At 40.2% G+C, this 20138-nt stretch overlaps 1 protein-coding gene across 5 annotated transcripts in view; it reads right to left on the reverse strand.

Moving 5' to 3' along the window:
- Positions 1–20138, reverse strand: part of NEK7 (NIMA related kinase 7) — a 96581-nt gene that overhangs the window by 13668 nt on the left and 62775 nt on the right. For all 5 annotated transcript variants that reach the window (XM_079981695.1, XM_079981692.1, XM_079981693.1 and 2 more), the window contains 4 exons: positions 12668–12776; positions 10552–10659; positions 7449–7543; positions 1872–1985 (listed from right to left, as the gene is read on the reverse strand). In XM_079981695.1, coding sequence (XP_079837821.1) covers positions 1872–1985; positions 7449–7543; positions 10552–10659; positions 12668–12776 — 426 coding nt within the window. The remainder of the gene's footprint in view (positions 1–1871; positions 1986–7448; positions 7544–10551; positions 10660–12667; positions 12777–20138) is intronic.

Consider the following 20138-nt stretch of genomic DNA (forward strand, 5'->3'; position numbering starts at 1 on the left):
CAGCATGAATGACACAACAAAGAACGGCCCCTGACATTCTTGCTATCATTTTGCATTATTGTTCACACCCTACTGTATTTCTAGGCCTCCGGTTCTGAAGTTGCCTATACGAAGTGCCATATTTATATTCCACAAAAACGTAATAATTAAAAATGGCCACTGGAAAAAAAGAGTTAATTGGGAAGACTACACTAAGGAAAGGTTTCGCAAATTAATGGGTGGTAAATCTCCACCTCAAAAAGTAATTCTAATCATCTTTCTAAAAACACAACAACAAAAACCGTTCTGTGTTCCAATAGTCACTATAATAAAAATACAAATTGTCACCCTATATATGACAAAGAATGTTTAAAAGACCAAAAATTCCTGGACTGCAATCTTTTATTAATAATCAAAATCTTGAAAGCAAGAGGATTCAAGGTTTTGAATTACAAGTTACTCCCCATTCTGTAAGCAGCGCAAAGCTTTAATACTTACAAAACATATTTCAGAGAGGACATTTATGTGCATTTCAACATAATCTTTAATTCATGTACATTGAACTAGAATAAGTTACTGTAGCCTCTTTGTTGGCTTGCAGCTGCTATTATCTTACCTAGTTCAAACTTTGAGAATATTTCATTACAAGATAAAAGAATTACGCACACACAAGCATACACACACTTTTTCATATACTGAAGAAACGTATGTTCTTCCTGTGTCTTCTTGCATTAGTTAGCAAGAATGTGTTTTACATATGCTTTTGCTGCTAATCAGTATTTTGCAATCCTCACCATCTAAATCAAAATGAATTATAAGTAGCACAAGTTCACCACTATGGGAAGAGCAATACAGCCTTAATCCTTGACTCTCAGTGCATGGTCCTCTCCTGCGAATGCAGAAAAGCCTCTGTACCGCCGACTGGAACCCTGTGTTTTTTACAGGTATACAAAGATGTGTACACATTCTGCCATAGAGAATGGAAGGGATATACAGGGTTCCCATTCCATGCCCAGCACCTTCTCTTGGTAAAGGGGCCTGAGCTCTGAGATTAAGCTCCTTGACTTACCTTGACAGGAAAGTTTTGGTCAGGAATGGGAAACTCACATTATGCCTTATGGTAATCTATATGGCTTTAGGGTGATCCATGCATGGGGACTAAGGCTGTGCAGGTATTATTCCTACAATAATGAATACATGCATCCTTTATAGGGTTCAGGGGAAACATGGCTATGACATGAGAATGCCTAATGACCTTTGGACCCCATCTATGTTGGCAGGTGAGCTGGTGGGGAGCCTCATTCCTCCATGAAGTTATCAGAAGGGTGATTAGTTCTCATGAGAACACCAAAGGAAGATGAATTCAGAAGGCACTTGCTAGCACAAGATAATACCAATGCTCCCATACAGGTGACTAAAAGAAAATCCTGCTGTTCATTTGTAGCCAACCAAAGCAGATGGTATTAAGGGTTTGGGTTTTCTGCATCCACTGTGAGTGGTTTCTCTTACACAGCATCATACAAATTTTAATCTCTTATATTAGGAGGAGGAGACAGGACCACTCTAAAGTATTATGTATTGCCTTACAGCCATCTCCTTCGACTCTTCTGCATGTGAAAAGTTCAGCTTCAAACCTGCCACAGTGTTGAAAGCACACCATTCTCTTGAGGAAGCATATTCAGGGATCAAGGAAAAAAACTGGCACACTGTTGAGCCCACAATACAAACAAGAAGGTCATGAAGACGTACTCATGCATAAGCTATGCTTGCGCAAGAACATAACCAGATCCCAGTATAAACTGGAAACTTTTTTTTTTAAAGGCACTATTCAATATTCATCAAGTACTCATACCTCTACCTTCAAATATACCACAGAGAGCGGTGCTACTTACCTCTTCTGAGTAGTGATCTGATGGAAGAGGTGGATAGTCACATTGTTCAATCTTTTTACATAAGGAATACAGGTTCATTTTGTCACCATAGAATGGACTCTGCAGTGCAGCCATCTGTGTGGAATTAAAACAAAATTAAATGTATCTTGGATTTTTTGTGATTTTTAATTTTTATTTCATGTGTGTGGTTAGGAGGAATATTATTTCACATAAGTATATTTTCAAGGAACTACTTTTTGTTTCAAAAGGCCCAGTTTAATTTTTACATGGAAAACATGTTACGTCAACTTCTTGTGATCTTCACTGCCCTTAATTTCATTATACATTTTTTTCATTTGTTTTTTGAAGGGTGTGTGCCTAATGCAAGTGAAGCTAGTTTCTGTAATGTTACAGTCTGTTTATATATTTAACTGACATGTCTTTCTGAAACCAGATTATTATTCACCAATACTGACTTTGTAGGACTCACCATACAAATAAAGATCTAATTTTAAAATGATAATTCTGATCAGAATCTAAAAGAACTGTGCAACAAGTTCTGCTCTAGGCTTGCATTTTTCAAATAGCAACTGCCCTCCCCACCCACCCACCACCACCACCACCACCACGGAAACAGGAAAACGAATTCTGAAACAGATAGGGTTTTCAAAACCAATTTGTGATATGGCATGATGGCTGGAAAATGTTTAAAATCCCACTGTAACCCCCAAAAGTACAGCTAAATTGTTCTTTGGATCATGACCATATTCCTCCTAAATGATCCCCTATGCTTTAAAAAATGAAATATTGCTGCATAGTCTGCAAAGCCATAAAGTACTTTTGTAAACTATTTATTTCCTTCTGGAGCCCACCTTCTTTTTGGGAACTTTGTACAAGTTCCAGTTTGCAGAGGACACCACCATGGGTGAGTAAGACAACACTGAAATAAGTTGAGTCATCCATGTTTTGCTTGAACTCCCAATTGCTTTTGTAGACCCTGGACAACTCATCAATCTGGGAAGGAATCTGCCTTATACTACATCAGGCTGCTGGTCTATCTAACTGAATTTTGTCTACACTGCCAGGTAGCAGCCCTTTAGAACTTCAGACAACAGACTTTCCCATCCCTACCTGGTTATGCTAAGGGCTTAATCTTAGACCATTTGCATGCAAAGTAGATGCCTTATTACTGAACTATGGCCATTACCCAAAGGATACAGTCCCTGGCAATTGTGAGGATAATGCTAAAATCTATCCTGAGTCTAATCTTTTGGCTGGTTTCAGAAACTTTAACCCTTTTGCTTTTTATGCATATACTACTCTCTGTGTTACCATTTGGCTTTTTTGAATTTGCCATTTCACTATCTGCTTAATTCTTTAAAATGTAATTTCTAAATTTAAGGGAAGAAAGCGATTTTCTATTCAAAACTGGTTTCAGCAAGATGCAATTTGGTGCAGAATTGCAGCACCTGTCCTCTGTGCATACCAAACCCAAAACACATATGCTGAAAACACAAACGCAAGTTGATACATGCATCAACACTTGATTTAATATGAATACAAATCCTCACATGCATGCTATGTTGCAGGCATAATTCTGGTTTCATGTACACTTAAGAAATTTAACATTATCTTTTGGCAAGGAACCTTTAAAGTAAGAACTTTAAAATATCATTAGGGCACCTAATGTTTATTTGAAGACAGCCCGACTTTACAAAGGCAAACAAATACTGTGGTGGGATTGCTAACTTTACAGGGATTTTTTTTTATTATTTTAAAAAAAAATGTTCGTACTGCCTTCCAAACGCTTTAAATCTCTGAACCGCAGCAGTGTGAGCACTGCTTGGATTGCGATGCTGCCCCAAAGTCAGTCACCCTTTTCTACATGTGCTAATAAGTTTGATTTTGGAAGGACAATGTGTACATTCCCCAGACAGGCAGAGTGTGTGTGAAACACGCTAGTCCATGCTGTGCTACTCAGTGAGCTTCAGCAGGGACAGGACAAGCTGAAAATGGCTCTCATCTGTCTTGTGGTCTTCCAGATAGAACATTTAACTCCTTCGCAACCAAAAGAAAGCTGCAAAATTTTAGCCGCGGCATTATTGATAAAGGAGACTTTGGGAAGGAATCTTCCAAAATGGACATGAAGGCAAGGATTTTACAGCAAGGATCTCAAAATCCATTACAGCTGTGTGTGCACTAATTGGATACCATAAATATTGCATTCTCTTTTTAAAACCCCTAAGAGGAAAGGGATTAAGGCTCTCAAGAAAAGCGGTTTGCAAACTGTACCGGCCCCATAATATTAAATCTTGAAACAAGGTAATTCATGCAGCGTTTTTTGCCCCCTTTGTGCGCAAAAAAAAAAAAAAACAAAGCCAGGAATTCCAGCAACAGAACCTGCACGAAATGCAGAAAATTCAAAATAAATGCAGAGATCCTGTGTGTTGGTACGCTAGGTGTTCATTAAAAAGTACTCTTGTTTGAATGCTGCAGAGTGTTAAGGGGGGGGGAGAGAAAGAAAGAAAAGCTGAATGTCCCCTAAGGAGTTAAAACAGGAATACTATATTTTCATGCATCTCCTGCTTTGACAGATGAAAAATGTCAACTGTCCTGTTTTTATTTTCAAGCTTTTGCACTATTCATCTGGTTCATTAGTGCATCTCGCTGCTGCCCCTGACAGCTGCTCGCCCTCTCCTCCCAGCAGCTGAATTTTTCAGGCTAATTTGATCCTCCACACTGAGACGATCGCTAGAATGATTGACTTGCTCCCTGACCTCCAGGGTCTGACTTTCCTGATTAGTATTCTGGGGGTGTCTGAGGGACGAAAGCCCACTGTCTGTCTTCAGGGCTGGTGGCAACGTGCGCTCTCTCTCTCTCTCCCACTCTTTTTTTTTGGGGGGGGGGAGCTGTAAGCCACCAACCTACGACCCTGTAAGGATGCAATTGCTGCACTGAACAATAAAGGAAATGTGTAAAACCTACTTTTCCATGTAAAGGTCCATGTAGCAAAAGCATGGCATCTTGATTTTAATTAGTAAAGTCTACTTTGTTGCATATCAATTAAAACCGCAGTGATTAGAGTGTGTTTTGGGGTGGTTATTTAATTATATATATATATATTTGATATCTCAGGCATATTTGAAAGTATAATTTTCCTGTTGTAAAATGAACCTTGGAAGAAAAAATCTTCATAATAAGGAAAGTCAGTAATTGTTATTAAACTGTAAATGATCCGCCATACAGCAGCCAGAAACAGAAAATAAACCAAACATTAGGTTTAGCTGAAAATCCAATCAACTGCCACAAATTAACTAGTGAAATATAGTCACTTGGACCTTTATGGAGATTTCACGAACAGTTTCCCTATCTTTAATCTGAAGATAAACAGGAACAAATGCCCCAAACATGGAAGTAATTAAAACATTTTAAAGGGCATTTTATGTTAGACAGGTAAAAAAAAAATTAATTTCAGAGAATTGTTGAACTGAAATACTCATATTTTATCAGTCCCATTGATGGTAATAGACGTAAACTGGCTAAAATTAAACTGCTCTTGATTAACTGGTTTGTGGGTTAGCCATTCTTATTACAAATAATTATTACAAATAGGATCCTTATTACAAATAATTGGAAGCACTGGATTATTCCATTCAACGAGATCAACAGCTGAATGAATTTCAAGTGAGTAAAATCTGTTGATAGCCAAATAAAATTGGACTGTGGATTAATTTTTAAGAGAAGAAGGAATAGATCTTATAATCATGGATCTTAACATCTGCACCTGCTTGTATACCAGCACAACATTTGTAATTACTTTCCTACATAGCAAGGATCCTCTTGCTAAATCAGTAAATCTGAGGAGTGATTTCACTAAAACCTGAAGCTTATTATCAACCTATTGCCATCCTTCATAATATGACCTCACTAATTATATCCTAACTATCTGCAGTAATACAAAACAAAACAATCAACACACTGCAATGATAAATGAAAAAAGCAATGAAAGTACTGTCAATACAAAATGCAGTTGTTAATTTCATTAAAGGTCACAATTTTATAACAGGAAGCATAAGAGAAAACAGGGGTTCAAAAAATCCCTATCCTGATCCACATAAATGTCTAAAGGAATTCTTCCACAAGGCTTTTATTTGATTAGAATACATTATTTTGATAAATATTTTAAAATCTACATTAAATTCCTTTCTACACAGCCAAAAAAGACTTCTGAATTCCAAACCAAATCATACAGCTTTCCACTTCACAAACTGAGGCACATTCTGGATCAGAAAATTAAAATCAAAAATATGTGAGTGCACAATATGTTTTCTTAACATTTTTTCTACTAAAAGAATCACACCAGAGTAAGCTGCCAGTAAGTTGCACAGAGGATGCCATTTCTTTGAGCATCCACTAGGTTCTCTATGGGTGCTGTTGAATCAGTATTAAGTGGTTCCCCAAGAAGAGCAGGGGCCTAATACTGTTTGCTTGTTTTTTAATGTGAAAACACCCAAGCCCCAGTATGAAAAATTCAAATCTCAAAAGGTACTTGAGGTAGCCATTGTTTATATGGTTAGAAGGGGCACTGAGTTGGTTACAAAGAAAACAATAATGTTTGCCATGAATATAAAGAGACAATTCACAAAATCCCAATTCTGCATTAGCAGGTGTTTATCCTGATGGATAGCTTTAGTGAGTTCTGCTGAATCATGGAGGCAGGTGGTTTGTTACTCCACCTGGGTGATTTTGAGCCGGGAGGGCCTCTCTGGAGAGCATTTGGGTAGAAGTTGTAAAGCACAGTGGGAGAACCTTAGGAGCAGCTGTGCATGTCCTGAAGGATTTGGTTCAACTTGGTTATCTTGTTGATTCCTGTATAATTAGTATTAAGCCACAGGACAGGTTGGCACCGTGATTATCATGTGCATGAGTGAATGATTGAATGAATGAATACCTGCTCATAGTGTTATTTTCCTGCTTCTCTTTTAGGAGGTATGCTTACCAGATATATCAATTAATCTGACAGTAATTTTGTGGCTTTAATAACTGCAAACATTTTGACAGCTCCTTATGTAACTCTTAAAAGGTACAGTTCCCCATTGCACCCACCAATCTTAACCAGAAATGATCAGCAACTTTTGAGAATGCAATATTTTAAAGGTTCAGTTTTTAGCAGAGTTTTCTTACACTGATTTAAAAAGGTAGGCTGGTACAAGCAGTGTTAGTTCTGCTACAACCTTAGTGTGTTCACTGGATATGGTGGACAGGTTTCTGTTCACAGCTAGCTATGCTATGGAATGTGTGCAAGTCTTAGGATGCAGTGCCAAGAATAGATCATTTCTAATTCAGGGGGTGATCCATTCTGAGCTGAAATTTATGGCAAAATTCTGCAACAGATTCATTTAGGATTGAGGAATGTATGTAAATTTTATCATGCTCAGCAGTGAAAGGTTAAGTTTCTACACTTTCGCTTAATGCTACTTTATCACCAAGTAGTTAATAGACTTAAAAATGGATAGCGGAATCTTAAGACAGATACAGAAAGACTTTTGAAAACACCACTCACCAATAAGTAAGGTTTACAAGTTTAAAAAGTATTACCTCATACAAGAGACATCCTAGAGACCAAATGTCTGATTTGAAGTTGTACCCATTTTCATGGATTCTCTCTGGAGACATGTAATAAGGTGTTCCCACTGCAACCAATATGGAAATATAATTTTAAAAAATGAACACTTAAAACTTCGTCACAATGCTATCAAGCAATATACATTCCAATATTTTGGATGAAAAAATTATAATTGCACAATTATTAACAAACATACAAAGAGACAATACAGAGGAATACTGTAAATGAGTTTAATCTCATTTCAGGGAACCTTAGCCCTATTTTATAGAGTCAACTTCTATGATAAACTGTTTTGAAAAATGAAGATAAAACTTGCAGAATTATCAGGAAGTGATTTAGCAATTCAGACCTTTATATAAATCAATATTAATGTTATGAATTTCAAATCTCTTGTAATATTTTTCAGTATCCCATCCCTGCTGGAACAACAGAAGAATTTTTCAATTCATCTGCTTTCTATCATTCAAGTATGGGGCATTTCAATAATAATAATAATAATAATGGCTGAAATCAAACAAATTTACAAGGCAGTATGCCCCACTGAACACAGTGGATCCTACTTCTGAATAAACACACATAGGATTGCACTATAAGAGTAACTGAAGTATTGACAGGAACGGTAAGGGGGAGAATAACAACTGGATTTTCCAGGGAAAAGTGGCAGGACAAAGGCAAATTGCCTTGGATATGTGCCTAGAAAGCATGGGACAATCAGAAAACCACTTTCTAGGCACAGGACATGCAGAAGTGTGGATGAGCCTTAAGACAAGACTAGAACAGCAAAGCTCAAAAGCAGATTAGAAATTCAAAGGTTTCATAGGTTATGGATAAATGTTCTAAAACGCCAAGAATAACTAACTAACTAACTAACTAACTCACTCACTCACTCACTCACTCACTAACACTCTCTCTCTCTCTCTCTCTCTCTCTCTCTCTCTCTGTGTGTGTGTGTGTGTGTGTGTGTGTGTTAATGGAGTCATGGTTCTAGGCCCCTTAAAAGTTTGTTTACATACTTCCTAAAAATGTATGAATAGTACCATTCTATGCATGCCCTCTCAAAAGTAAGTCTCATTAAGTTCAATGGGGCTTACTCCCCAGTAAACATATGTAGGACTGTATGCTAAAACAATATTGGCACGTAGGGCTAGTTTACATTTCAGGGCATGGGTACAGATCTCCTTTTAAGCCACCCTGCATTTCCACATGGCAAGCAGCTCATATGCGGAAACTCCTCACTTGTGTTCCAGGGCTGCTTGTCCCAAAAAGCTAAAAGCATCTAGCAGGATGATCTGGTGTGATGAAAAAAACCCAGCTTTATCTGTTTGCTGATCCAAACACTTCACAAAGTGGCAAGAGCTGCCACGCGCAGCAGTGTAAAAAGACTGTAATGTGTAGACAGGCCCCTGGGCTATTTTATGGGCTTTCATATTCCAGGAGGTTCTGATGCTGTGTCAAAAAGAAACTGAGAAATTTAAATGACACTGCAATTTAGCATGATAAAACTGCAGCATTCTTAAAATTAACTTTTTTGATAGTGATTTGAGCTGAAAAAGACTACCCAACACTGATCTGCTGATAAAGTCACAGTTGTTGCTGTGTTTATGATACAACCTCCAATGACACGATTTGCTTCACAATAACAATACTAATAGCAGATCTGGCTTGTAACAGGCTACATATCTGCTGCTTACAGGGTGAGGAATTGGTGGAGAAAGAATTTGCAGACTCTACAGGGGGCAGCTGCAAGCACTAAGGCTTGGAGGTTTGTAGTTTACCAAAAGCAAAAGTTCCTTTAACCAGTAGTTCTCAGAAACCTGCTGTTACATTAGGGGGTTGAGTGTGAAAGATTGATGACAGGGGGAAAGAAGAACAAATGCTTGAATTCTGCAGAGTTTAGCCTATTCTAACACTTTAAATATAATACAAACTGAAGCATTTAAATAAGAACCTTCTGACTTCACACAATAAATGGGGTGGGAGCGGGAAAGAGCTGATACGTCCTACTGAGGCAAGTTTAACAAAAAAGACAACTTAGGTTTTTTCAAATGTGCTTTCTGTCACTCTTCTTTGAATACCAGAGGGTGTGGGAAGGCCATATACCAAACCTGGGTGATGCCAGGTAAAAGTAAAAGCAAACCTTTCTCCATCCACTGCATAATTAACCATGGAGTTCGTTGCCACAGGAATGGATCTTGTGAAGGCTACTAGCATAAACTCCCTTTAAAAGGGTACCCTTTAAAGGCAAGTTATGTTAGCTCTTCAAAACATCCAATGGGGAAAGGTCTATCAATAGTTGTTAGCTACAATAACCAGAAATGAAATATTTGCACCTGGAGGAGAATATGCTTCTGATTACCAAGTATGGGCAATTAAGTAGTGGGGAGAGTTTTCACTATTTAGCTCTGCTTGTGAGCTTTTTCAAGAGGATTTGCTGTACTAGTCGTATCTTGAACATAGCTCTGAATGCCCGTTCTTATTATCTTTTTCTGCTGGACTTTTGCAATGCACCAATGCCAATTAGAGGTAAATTGTAAAATGTATCCGACATAAACTCTCTGCTCTATGATCAAGAGGAATCCGCCGCAGGTCTGTCACCCCGAGAAGTCCACCACTCTAAAGGGGAGGAAAAGAGGGAACGCTGTGCGGAACGGAAGTAGGGTAACCTGCAAGGAAGCAGCAGCCTGAGGTTCTTACTTGCATTTCCAAATTTAGATTGCTACTATGCAATCTAAAATAAAATAGGAGATTCCCTCTTGGGGCCCACCCAAGTCCTCAATGCAAAAGTTGTGGGGTGCTGTGGCCTGGGGTTGTTATGAGCCACCTCTTCCATATGGGAACTGTTTACACAATGGCTGCAAGAAAACTGAAAAACCACCACATCATCATCAACTACTATGATTCCATGGGAATGCCTCACTTGACTGACAGGGTCCAGGATTTCAGTCCCTGAAATGAGTGTCATCCTCTGCAGGGCCACTTCCTCTTGCTGACCCTTCCAGTAATTAATGTGGGGCGGGGAGGGCCATTTACTGGTGTGAACATACATCATTTTACAATCAAGGAAATCTCTCTGACCTAAAGAATGAGCAGCCGTGGTTTTAGAGCTGAAAAACCTTCCCAATCCAAGATCACCAAGTTTTACTACTCCTGTAGCTGTAATGAATACATTTGCTGGCTTGATATCTGTAGAAAGAAAAATATTTCAACAGGTGACAGTAGAATATCCATGACTTGCGTGTGAGTACTCATCTAATTTTGCTTCAAGTTAAACATATATGTATTGCTTTAAAATATTTAAAAATACCAATTATGCATACTCAACCCGCATAGGCTAAATTTCATTTTTTATTGTTAACTATTTTTATTATTTCATAATAATTTATTAAATTTCTATACCATCATTTATCCAAGGCTCACAGGCAGCTTACAACATAAAAACACAAAAAATACATAATGTCGTAACATTACCCCACCTCCACAGTTTAAAAGCCATAGATGGTTTAATCATCCATTTAAAAGAGCAGCATCAACCTCAACATACTTGAGATCAAAATGTAAATGTTTTAAAGGTAAGTTTTAAACAGGAGCTTTAAATTTAAGCCTCACTGATTTCAAGAGGAAGTAACATAGAAAAACCTGCTCTTAGGACTCAGGAACTGTCATGCAAAATTTGGTTACATTATCTTAAGAGGTGTCAAAATGTACAGGAAACAATTTCTCACAACTAGCCATGATCCTCTGATTTCCTTGAATGCAATGAGATTTCAATGAGCACTAATGATCATAGTGCTGTAAGTCAGTCTCTCAAATGCTCTCCCATGTCTCTGAAGGTTGATACAAAGAGAAAAGTACCGTATTTTTTGCTCTATAAGACTCACTTTTTCCCTCCTAAAAAGTAAGGGGAAATGTGTGTGCGTCTTATGGAGCGAATGCAGGCTGCGCAGCTATCCCAGAAGCCAGAACAGCAAGAGGGATTTTTTTCTTGTTTTCCTCCTCCAAAAACTAGGTGCGTCTTGTGGTCTGGTGCGTCTTATAGAGCGAAAAATACGGTAGTTTCCCAGTTGTTTTTTGACAGGAAAATAGTCATACCTCCCCCTTGGAGTTTTGTGGTAGGCCAGTCTCCTATACTTAAAGGGAAGTTATGTATGTGTTTTTAGCTCCCCCAGGTTAACAACATCTTTTAAGCACATCTTATTAAAAGTATATGGTTGCTAGGCCATGTTATTCATACTAAGAGTAGAACCACTAAAATCAACAGGAGCTGCATTTACTGATTTCAGTTGTGTATATTCTGGATATAACTAGTTATGGACATGTCCTGTGTATCAGTGGCGTAGCGTGGGTTGTCAGCACCCGGGGCAAGGCAAGTAATTTGTGCCCCCTAACCCGTGGATTTGCGCCCCCTACCCCCCAGATGTTGTGGCCGGCCCCCCCTGCACCCCCCACGCTACGCCACTGCAGTGTATCTAAGAAGTTTGACAAACCTAGAGACTGTTGTACTGGAACCAGAGAGCAGAAGGAAAGCACACCCTGTTTTTGCCACCTCCCAGGGCACTAAGTAGCCCTGACCAGTTGCACTTCCTGCCTCCCAGTCTGCAGCAGTCTGCTCCCATCCATCAGCCAGACAAGGAAGCAGCTGCAGAGAGCATACTACCCCTTCCCTGCCAGGAAAACACTCTGCTCCCTACCGCCAATTACCCTCCAACCGCAGAGCCAAAGGGAAGCGCACACAGACCCTATCCATCAGCCAGAGGGATAAGGGCTGCTAGTGCATGTGTGTGTATTTGGTTTTTATTATTATTACCTGAATTATTTTGAGAGGCGCATAATCCAAAGATGCAGAATAAGTCTTCAAAAATGAATGAATAAATGATTTTTAAGAATCTACAGCATATACATAGCATGCATATGAATTGCAAGTTGTTCATTTTAACCCATAATATAGTCATCACTCCAATGTACCAGCACAAATATGTTTTAATGTGTTCTCGCTAAAGGAGGGACTCAAGATTATTACTCTATGCACTGAGCAATATTTATCAAGTTACCTATCCCGAAGAGGAAAAGCAATTTGTAAAAAGCCATTGCAGTAATATGCACACTCACACAAAATCACATACATTGGAAATATATTTTTCTTTCAACCTGTACACTGGAATGACATTAGCTTGATTAAATGCAATTAAGTTACCTCGATGCATGACACGCCGTGAATGCATGTGCTCCAAGGCACTGCAGAGCTGAACAAAGTACTTCCAAACTGTCCTTTCAGGAATCAGTCTCTTCTGCTTCTTGAAATGCTTTAAAAAATAAGAACAATAAAATTAACTACTGCCAAAGCTGATTTGTGAGTAGCCCAATGTCGCGAAGCAATAATTTGGTTAAAAGTTATTAAAAGGATAGGTTTTTGAAGAAAATATTGCTACCCACCAAAGGGTCATGTTTAACCGATGAAACAAAAAGCCCCACTGGATACACCCCCACACGCTTAATATAAGTAGATACGAATAATCCCAGCTTGCACCCTAAGGAAAGTTTGGCAGGTCAGGGTCTGATTGAGAACCCCCTCGAATTTGAATTTAACCTACAGCTTCAGGGCTGGAAGGTAGAGCTTTTGATGATAATGGCTGCCCCCTATCCCTTTTAGAATACGATTTTGCATTAGACCAGTTTTGGCAGCACAGTAAACCATGGTTTATCATGACTGGAATAAGCTGCAGAGAGCCACTGTACGCTCCACTTCCAGCATGGCATTGAAGGAGACCCTGAGGCATACTGCAGCTCATGCCTATCAGGGTGTCTGAACCAGCTCATTGGAACACATTTCAGACTACAATGCTATACCACAGAAACTTTGTTCTCGTGCTTGTACTATTAAACTCATCCCCAAACTGCTTCCCGATGAATTTATTACAGTATTTTCTATTATTTGTTTAAAACTTTCTCTTCCTCCAAGGAGCATGCAGGGTTTCTAGGTCTGTCTAGAAACAGTTATTTGACCAAATAAAACGGCAGGGGTGTGGGTGGGTGTGTGATTTATTTCAGTAACTGTAATGCCAGGACTGCAAAGCAACTGCATGTTTTTCTTTTATTGTTGGCTAAGGATACTATTACACTGCCAACTCTCAAGACCTGCAAGCGTGGCAGGTGTGAGGCGGCTGTCAGAGCTATGTTCAAGCTGAGAAGAAAACTGCCACCCATAAGTCTGCCACTGATCTATCCTATTTATATGATATCTTCCTCTTCCTCGACAGGACAAGGTTAAGTGGGATAAAGAAAATTGCTTTAAAAGAAAATTAACAGCTGTGTGCTAACTGAGTCAAGCAATATATGAAACAAATGTAATGCAAAAGACAATGGCAACATATGTCCTTTAGGTATATCCCCCAAAATCTGAGGGATTTGAATTGCGGCTGACATAGAGGGAGCTTATTGTGTATAGTTTACTTAATTGAAGTAAAATTGGTTTTATAGGGGTGTTTTTAACTTGGAACTGTTTAAATTGTATTGTTTATGGATAAATTTTGATGTATTGTTTTTAGATATGGGCCAATGGCCGTAATAAACCAATCAAATCAGTCCTTTAGGTAACAAAACCTTGCTGTCAAGGTACTGAGGCTGCACCCCCACCTCCGCTGCCCCCAAATCAGTTAAATATGCACTCACTGAATAGCAGAATCTGCAGAGTGTGGCACTCTGAGCCTAAACACATTTACCTGGTTGTATTGATTTATTTGGAACCGTGAACAAATTGAAACATTAAAAAAAAACAGCGCAAGCTACTGATATTTTAGCATTAAGTGGGAGGTTATATTTTCAAATGCTCCCATGTGTAAAAAAAAATAATGTTGCAAAACACAAGAGGTATAGTATTAGGATAGCCCTGATGCTCTAGCCTTTTAACATTTTATCACCACATTCATTCTGAAGCATTAAAGTTCACAGGGGTGGGGGGAGAGAGAGACCATATAATTTCCCTTAATATTTTAATCACCTCTCAATTCCAGATAAGCTTTCATGCAAAGGCGAAGAAGCCACATAGTCATCATTTATTTAAAATCCAGAAATCACGAATTCATTCAGAAATGTGTTGCTGTTCAGAGGCTACTAGTGCGGTTCCTTCAATTTGCTGGCCCCATTTTATTATTTATTACGTTACATAACTCTTTTATGCCAAAATGGCTTCTAAGGAAGTTTATGGCTATAAAATCAATAACATCAATCCATAATTAAAACACATCACAGCATCAAAACATCCATAATTGACACATACAATTAAACAAACAATTAAAGACGTGGCAATTAAAACAGTTTTTTTCCTTAAAGTTAAAATAATAAAATCAGAAGTTCAGTTCAGGGGAGGGCTTGCCTAAACAGGTGTACCTTCAGGAGCTAGCAGAATGCCAACACTGAGACAGCCTCTCATATTTCACCAGCACTGACCCTAAAAGTGAGGAAAGCTGCTTCCGTGTTATCACAAGCCAATCAATACACATCAGGCCATGCTGAAACTGATTAGCTGATCATAGTCCCCTTCCTGGACAAGTGAAGGAGGAGGTATTTCAGGTAACCTGATCCAGGGTTATTTAGGGCTTTGTATGTAAGTAGCGGGACGCAGGTGGCGCTGTGGGTTAAACCACAGAGCCTAGGACTTGCCGATCAGAAGGTCAGTGGTTCAAATCACCGTGACGGGGTGAGCTCCCGTTGCTGGGTCCCTGCTCCTGCCCATCTAGCAGCTAGCACGTCAAAGTGCAAGTAGATAAATAGGTACCACTCCGGCGGGAAGGTAAACGGCGTTTCTGTGTGCTGCTCTGGTTCGCCAGAAGCAGCTTGGTCATGCTGGCCACATGACCCGGAAGCTGTACACCGGCTCCCTCGGCCAATAAAGCGAGATGAGCGCCGCAACCCCAGAGTCGGTCACAACTAGACCTAATGGTCAGGGTTCCCTTTACCTTTACCTTTAAACCTTGTTGGAAACAGTGGGGCTGACTTTTGAGAATTTCATTGATAGTTAAAGCAGTGACATCCTGAACCTAAAAACGACCCAAAACTTGGGTCACAAAGGCTGCAACCCTAACTGCACTTACCTGAGAGTAAGTCCTGCTGGACTTCCGGGTTAGCGCCAACGCCTAATGGCGGATTCCCTCCGAGCTCCGGAGGGAATCGGCTCAGCAGGGGTCAGGTTCTGCCGCGGCGGCGACGCGGGGACCCTTAAAAACCACAGGTGCGGAAGCCTGTGGACCTGGTGACTCGGTGGGCACCATTTGCGCCCCCCCCTGACCTGCGAAGGAGCCTTTTTAAAGGCTACGGAACAGGGAACGGGGAGCGGCGCGGTGCTGAGAGTTCTCTGCTTCCCCTGCTGAGTGAAGCCGCATGCCATGGACAGAGAGCGCTGACTTTTTCCTTTGATCATATGGACCAAAAGCAACAACCCGTGAGTAATACGGAAATTGCACTTAAAAAGGAAACTTTTTCTTTTGAATTTGGTACGATCGGGGGAGGTGTAAAAAGGAAGTCCGCCCCCCCCCCACCTTGTAGATAAATTAAAGCAAGGATTAGATAACTAAAGTTGAAATATTTTCGTCCTCATCGGATATAAATTATTAATTTTACGATTGGACAGTACAACTAATTTTGCTGGAGGATAAGAGTCGGTTTGGAAAGTTAAAGTGCAACCCCCCGGAACCCGGGAGTGATTCGCGAGAGAGCCTGTTGAAAAGATACAGAAGACTTTGACAGCTGTCAAACTAGCTGCCAAGGTTGGGAAATAAAAGGAAACTTTGTTTCTGGTGAACTTGCCGGTTAGATTTTTTTTCTCAATTTGGATACAAATTGTTGGGAATAAAAAAGAATAAGTTACTTTGGATTTTTGGACTGGAACTGGAAGGATACTAAGTAAATATAATCCCCCTAGAGGGGATTTTTGGGACATTGCAAGAAATGGCTGCAATTGGAAAAATACTCACTGAGTTGAACAAGACCTTCTATCTCCTGGGAAAGTTCCAGGAACAGAGCGATATTTTGACTATAAGGGTAATAACATTGAATGAAACAGTAAATAAGCTTACTGGAATTGGAAGAGACTTGACTCAAGTCTTTGATGTTGAACCAAAAGCCCTTGAAGTTGGAACAGAAGCCGTTGCAGCTGAGCAAGAAAAGAAATCTGATAAATCTGAGAATGTGGAACAAGGACTTGCACGAAAATGAAAGTGAAGCTATAATGCTGCAGAAGATCAAGGCAGGCCAGAAGCCTGTTAGTACAAATTTAATCAAGATGGAAGCTGGAGCTTTTGGGACATTTAGATTTAAAAGGCTTAAGAAACAAGATTTGAGCTTCACTCCTAAATACAGAGGCCTGCCTGGAAGAAAAATGGACTCTTTTGGGACAGAACTTTTCCGAGATTTGGTGCTGAATACAAAGGACTATCAAAAAAACTGGCAGAGAGAAATGGAGAGAGATTTAAGAGCCTCTGACGTGAGGGATCCAGGCTGAGAATAGATGGACTGATGGACATTGGTTTGGGGATCAAAACCGGGAAAGGGAGGGTGGGAGATGGGAATCCAAAGGGTGTAAAAATACAATGCGTTAAGTCTTTTCTTTTTTTTTCTTTATATTTTTTTGTAATTTCTATGGAATGTGGGAAAATCGTGGAAGGGAAACTTGGGTCGACTTTAGGAAAAAGGCTTAAGAACAAGAGAAAATTGATTTTTTAAATCAAATAGAAATAAGGTTTCTAAAAATAAATTGGGGAACGGAGGAAAGAAGAAAAGTAAAACAATAGCATGATTAAATAAACTATTAAGTTAAGGTTGAGAAATAAGATAAGAGCAGATGTTGAGCAGATAACTTAAATTGGAATGCAAGAAGGGGAGGGGGGGAGGCCTGGGAAAGAAGGTGAAAGAAAAAAAGGCTTTTTTAAATATTATGTGTTGTTGTTTTTAATTGTCTTTTTTGGATGTTCTTTTTTATTTTTGCTTTTTGTTTTTGTTGTTTATATTATGTGGAAAATTTCAATAAATATTCATTTAAAAAAAAGAGAGAGAGTAAGTCCTGCTGAATCTAATAGGACCTTACTTCTGAGTAGACAAGGACTGCAGCAAGAAACACAGTTGGGAATTAGGGCTTTCTGTTTTAAGTCTCAAATGTAATACTGGCGATTAGGGAGAAAGGAATATGAATAGATTGGGGGGAGGGGGCTGACGAGAAACCAAAAACCACAGGTAGCAAGACAAGGCACGCACACAGTTGCTTGGGGTGAGGACTGCAGAGGGACCGTAGTTGGGTTGTGCATGTGTGTTTTTCAGAAAAACGTAGAATTGGAAGGGACCCTGCGGGTCATCTAGCCCAACCTCCTGCAATGCTTTTTAGCTTGCATTGATCTCAAAAACCTTCAGTGCCTTTTGGTTGTTGTTGGATAGGCAATTAACAGGCTTGTTTCACAAATAAGGAAGAAGGAGGGTTGCTGGTCTGGTTTGGTTTGCCTTTGTTCTAGTTTTTAGCATGTGCTTAGTACTGTAGTTTCAGGCTGTGAGCCGCCCTGATATGGGTGGAGGGCAGTACTACTACTACTCCTACTACTACTACTACTACTAATAATAATAATAATAATGGTGATGATATTTTTCGCAGGGCTTGGAGTGGATGACGGACAGCTGCTGGAATGAATGGGGTCGGTGCTAAATGGTCTGGCTTGCTTTACAACCCCATGGGACCTTGTTGGTGGGGGGGGGCAGAGAAGGAGCCCACCCCTGAAGAAGAAGAGGAAGAGGAAGAGGAGGAGGAGGAGGAGGAGGAGTGAAGGAAGGAGGCTTTCCTTCCCCAGGATAGAGTTGCCCGTAACATTAAACACAGGGCACGATTCCAGGGGAAGAGAGAAACCAAGGCAACAGTTTCTGTGCATGCGCGAGCGCTGAAACCCGGAAGTAACCCATTCCGGTACTTCCAGGTTCGGCGCGGTACGCAACCTGAAGCGTCTCTAACCCAAGGTATGACTGTATGCTGACACACACATGTCAGAATTCAGGGTCGGTCAGAGGTATGTGCCTATCTCTCCAGGCACCGGCTGGATTCTTTTGACCTCCCTCCGGCGACTCCCGGCAGTAAAAACACTCGAGGTCCGTTCCGGCGATTTTCCTCAGGCTGTGAGAAAAACACACCAAACTGCTTCTCCTCCTCCCTGCTCTCCAGCATATCCCCAGGGAGGGGAATCAGACACAGACAGAAATGTATCTTACATTCTTTTATTCCTGTCTGTACTTCAGTACAGAGAAAACATGTCTGCTCTTTTCAACAAACAGAGAGAAACTCCCAAACTCCACCCATGTACATCCTGTACAGGTCATATGACACACACACTGAGCTAACATCCGGTGCTCAGTACAGAATGGACTGCCCCTTTGTTTCCATGGCAACAGTCACATACTTCCTGTTTGGCTTTCCAGCCACAAGCAGCAGACTTGGCTGCTATAGCCTTTGCTTGCTGCTGCATTGCTGCTTTAGAATAACATACTCCCCCTAAAGTATCAATGCGTGCTGCGAGCAAAGCGTCATCCAGAGAAGAAAACAAACAGTTGTTATACTTATAACACTCCCCTGTTGTTTCAGTTCCACCCTTGGAACTACCCACCACTGGTTTTACCAATGTACCTCTCTGGTTGTGTGACTTCCAAGGAATGAGTGCTTCTGCATTACCTTGGTTAGCAACTCTCTGTTGTGCCTTTGTCTCTGACTCAGACACAGCTTCAATTTGACCTTGGTCGTTTACAACAGCAACACATGCAATGGCTTGGTTGGCAAACTCTTTTGAATACCTCTTGGGTGGTACACCCTTCGTTGCTCTCTCAGACCTACGTAAGAGGTGCTGCTCTCCCTTGCTTTCTGGTTCAGCCTCTGAACTCTCTGAAGAACCAGTACTAAGCTTAATCAGTGGTTCATCCTCCTCTTCTGAGGGTCTAGTCATTACGTGAGATTTCCTCTCAATGACTGTGACAACTGAGCTGTCTGAGCTATCGCTGTCATCATCAGTACTACTGAACTCAATAAGATCAAACTCATCATCATCATCATCAGAATCATCATCATCTCCTGTGGGAAATGTGTGAACAATCACTCGCTCCTGTTCAGGAGCACTCTCTAGAAATTTTGTGAGAATCACCTGTCCAGATTCAGACAAAATTACTCTGTAGAGACCCTTTTCATAACCCACAAAAATGCCTCTGGCATTCTTTACTCCACCTGGAGCTTCTGTCCTCACATGAGACCCAAAAACCTTGAAATGGGCAACAGAAGGTTTTCTGTGGAACAGTTTCTCAAAAGGAGAACATCCCAAGTCTTTTGAAACCTTTCTCAACCACGTGTAACAATATGACATTAGCGACTCAGCCCAGTACTCATGTGGCAGATGTGAACTAAGCAATTGCGCATGCATTCCCTTTTGCAATTCTTTGTTCACCCTAACACAGACACATCTGTTCCAAGCTTCTTCGGAAGCTGCAATTTTGTGTCTTATCCCTTTCTTCTTCAGGAACCTCTGGAAATCCTGTAAAAGAAAAATTGGCTTCTCATCTGTGCAAAGACAATCTATGTCAGCATCATGCATATTTTTAACCTTGTCACAAAACTCTTTAAACCTTTCTAAGGCCTCCTTCGGTCTCTCCAAAAG

This window comes from Podarcis cretensis (genome assembly GCF_951804945.1).
Source record: "Podarcis cretensis genome assembly, chromosome: 6".
Classification (NCBI taxonomy): Eukaryota; Metazoa; Chordata; class Lepidosauria; order Squamata; family Lacertidae; genus Podarcis; species Podarcis cretensis.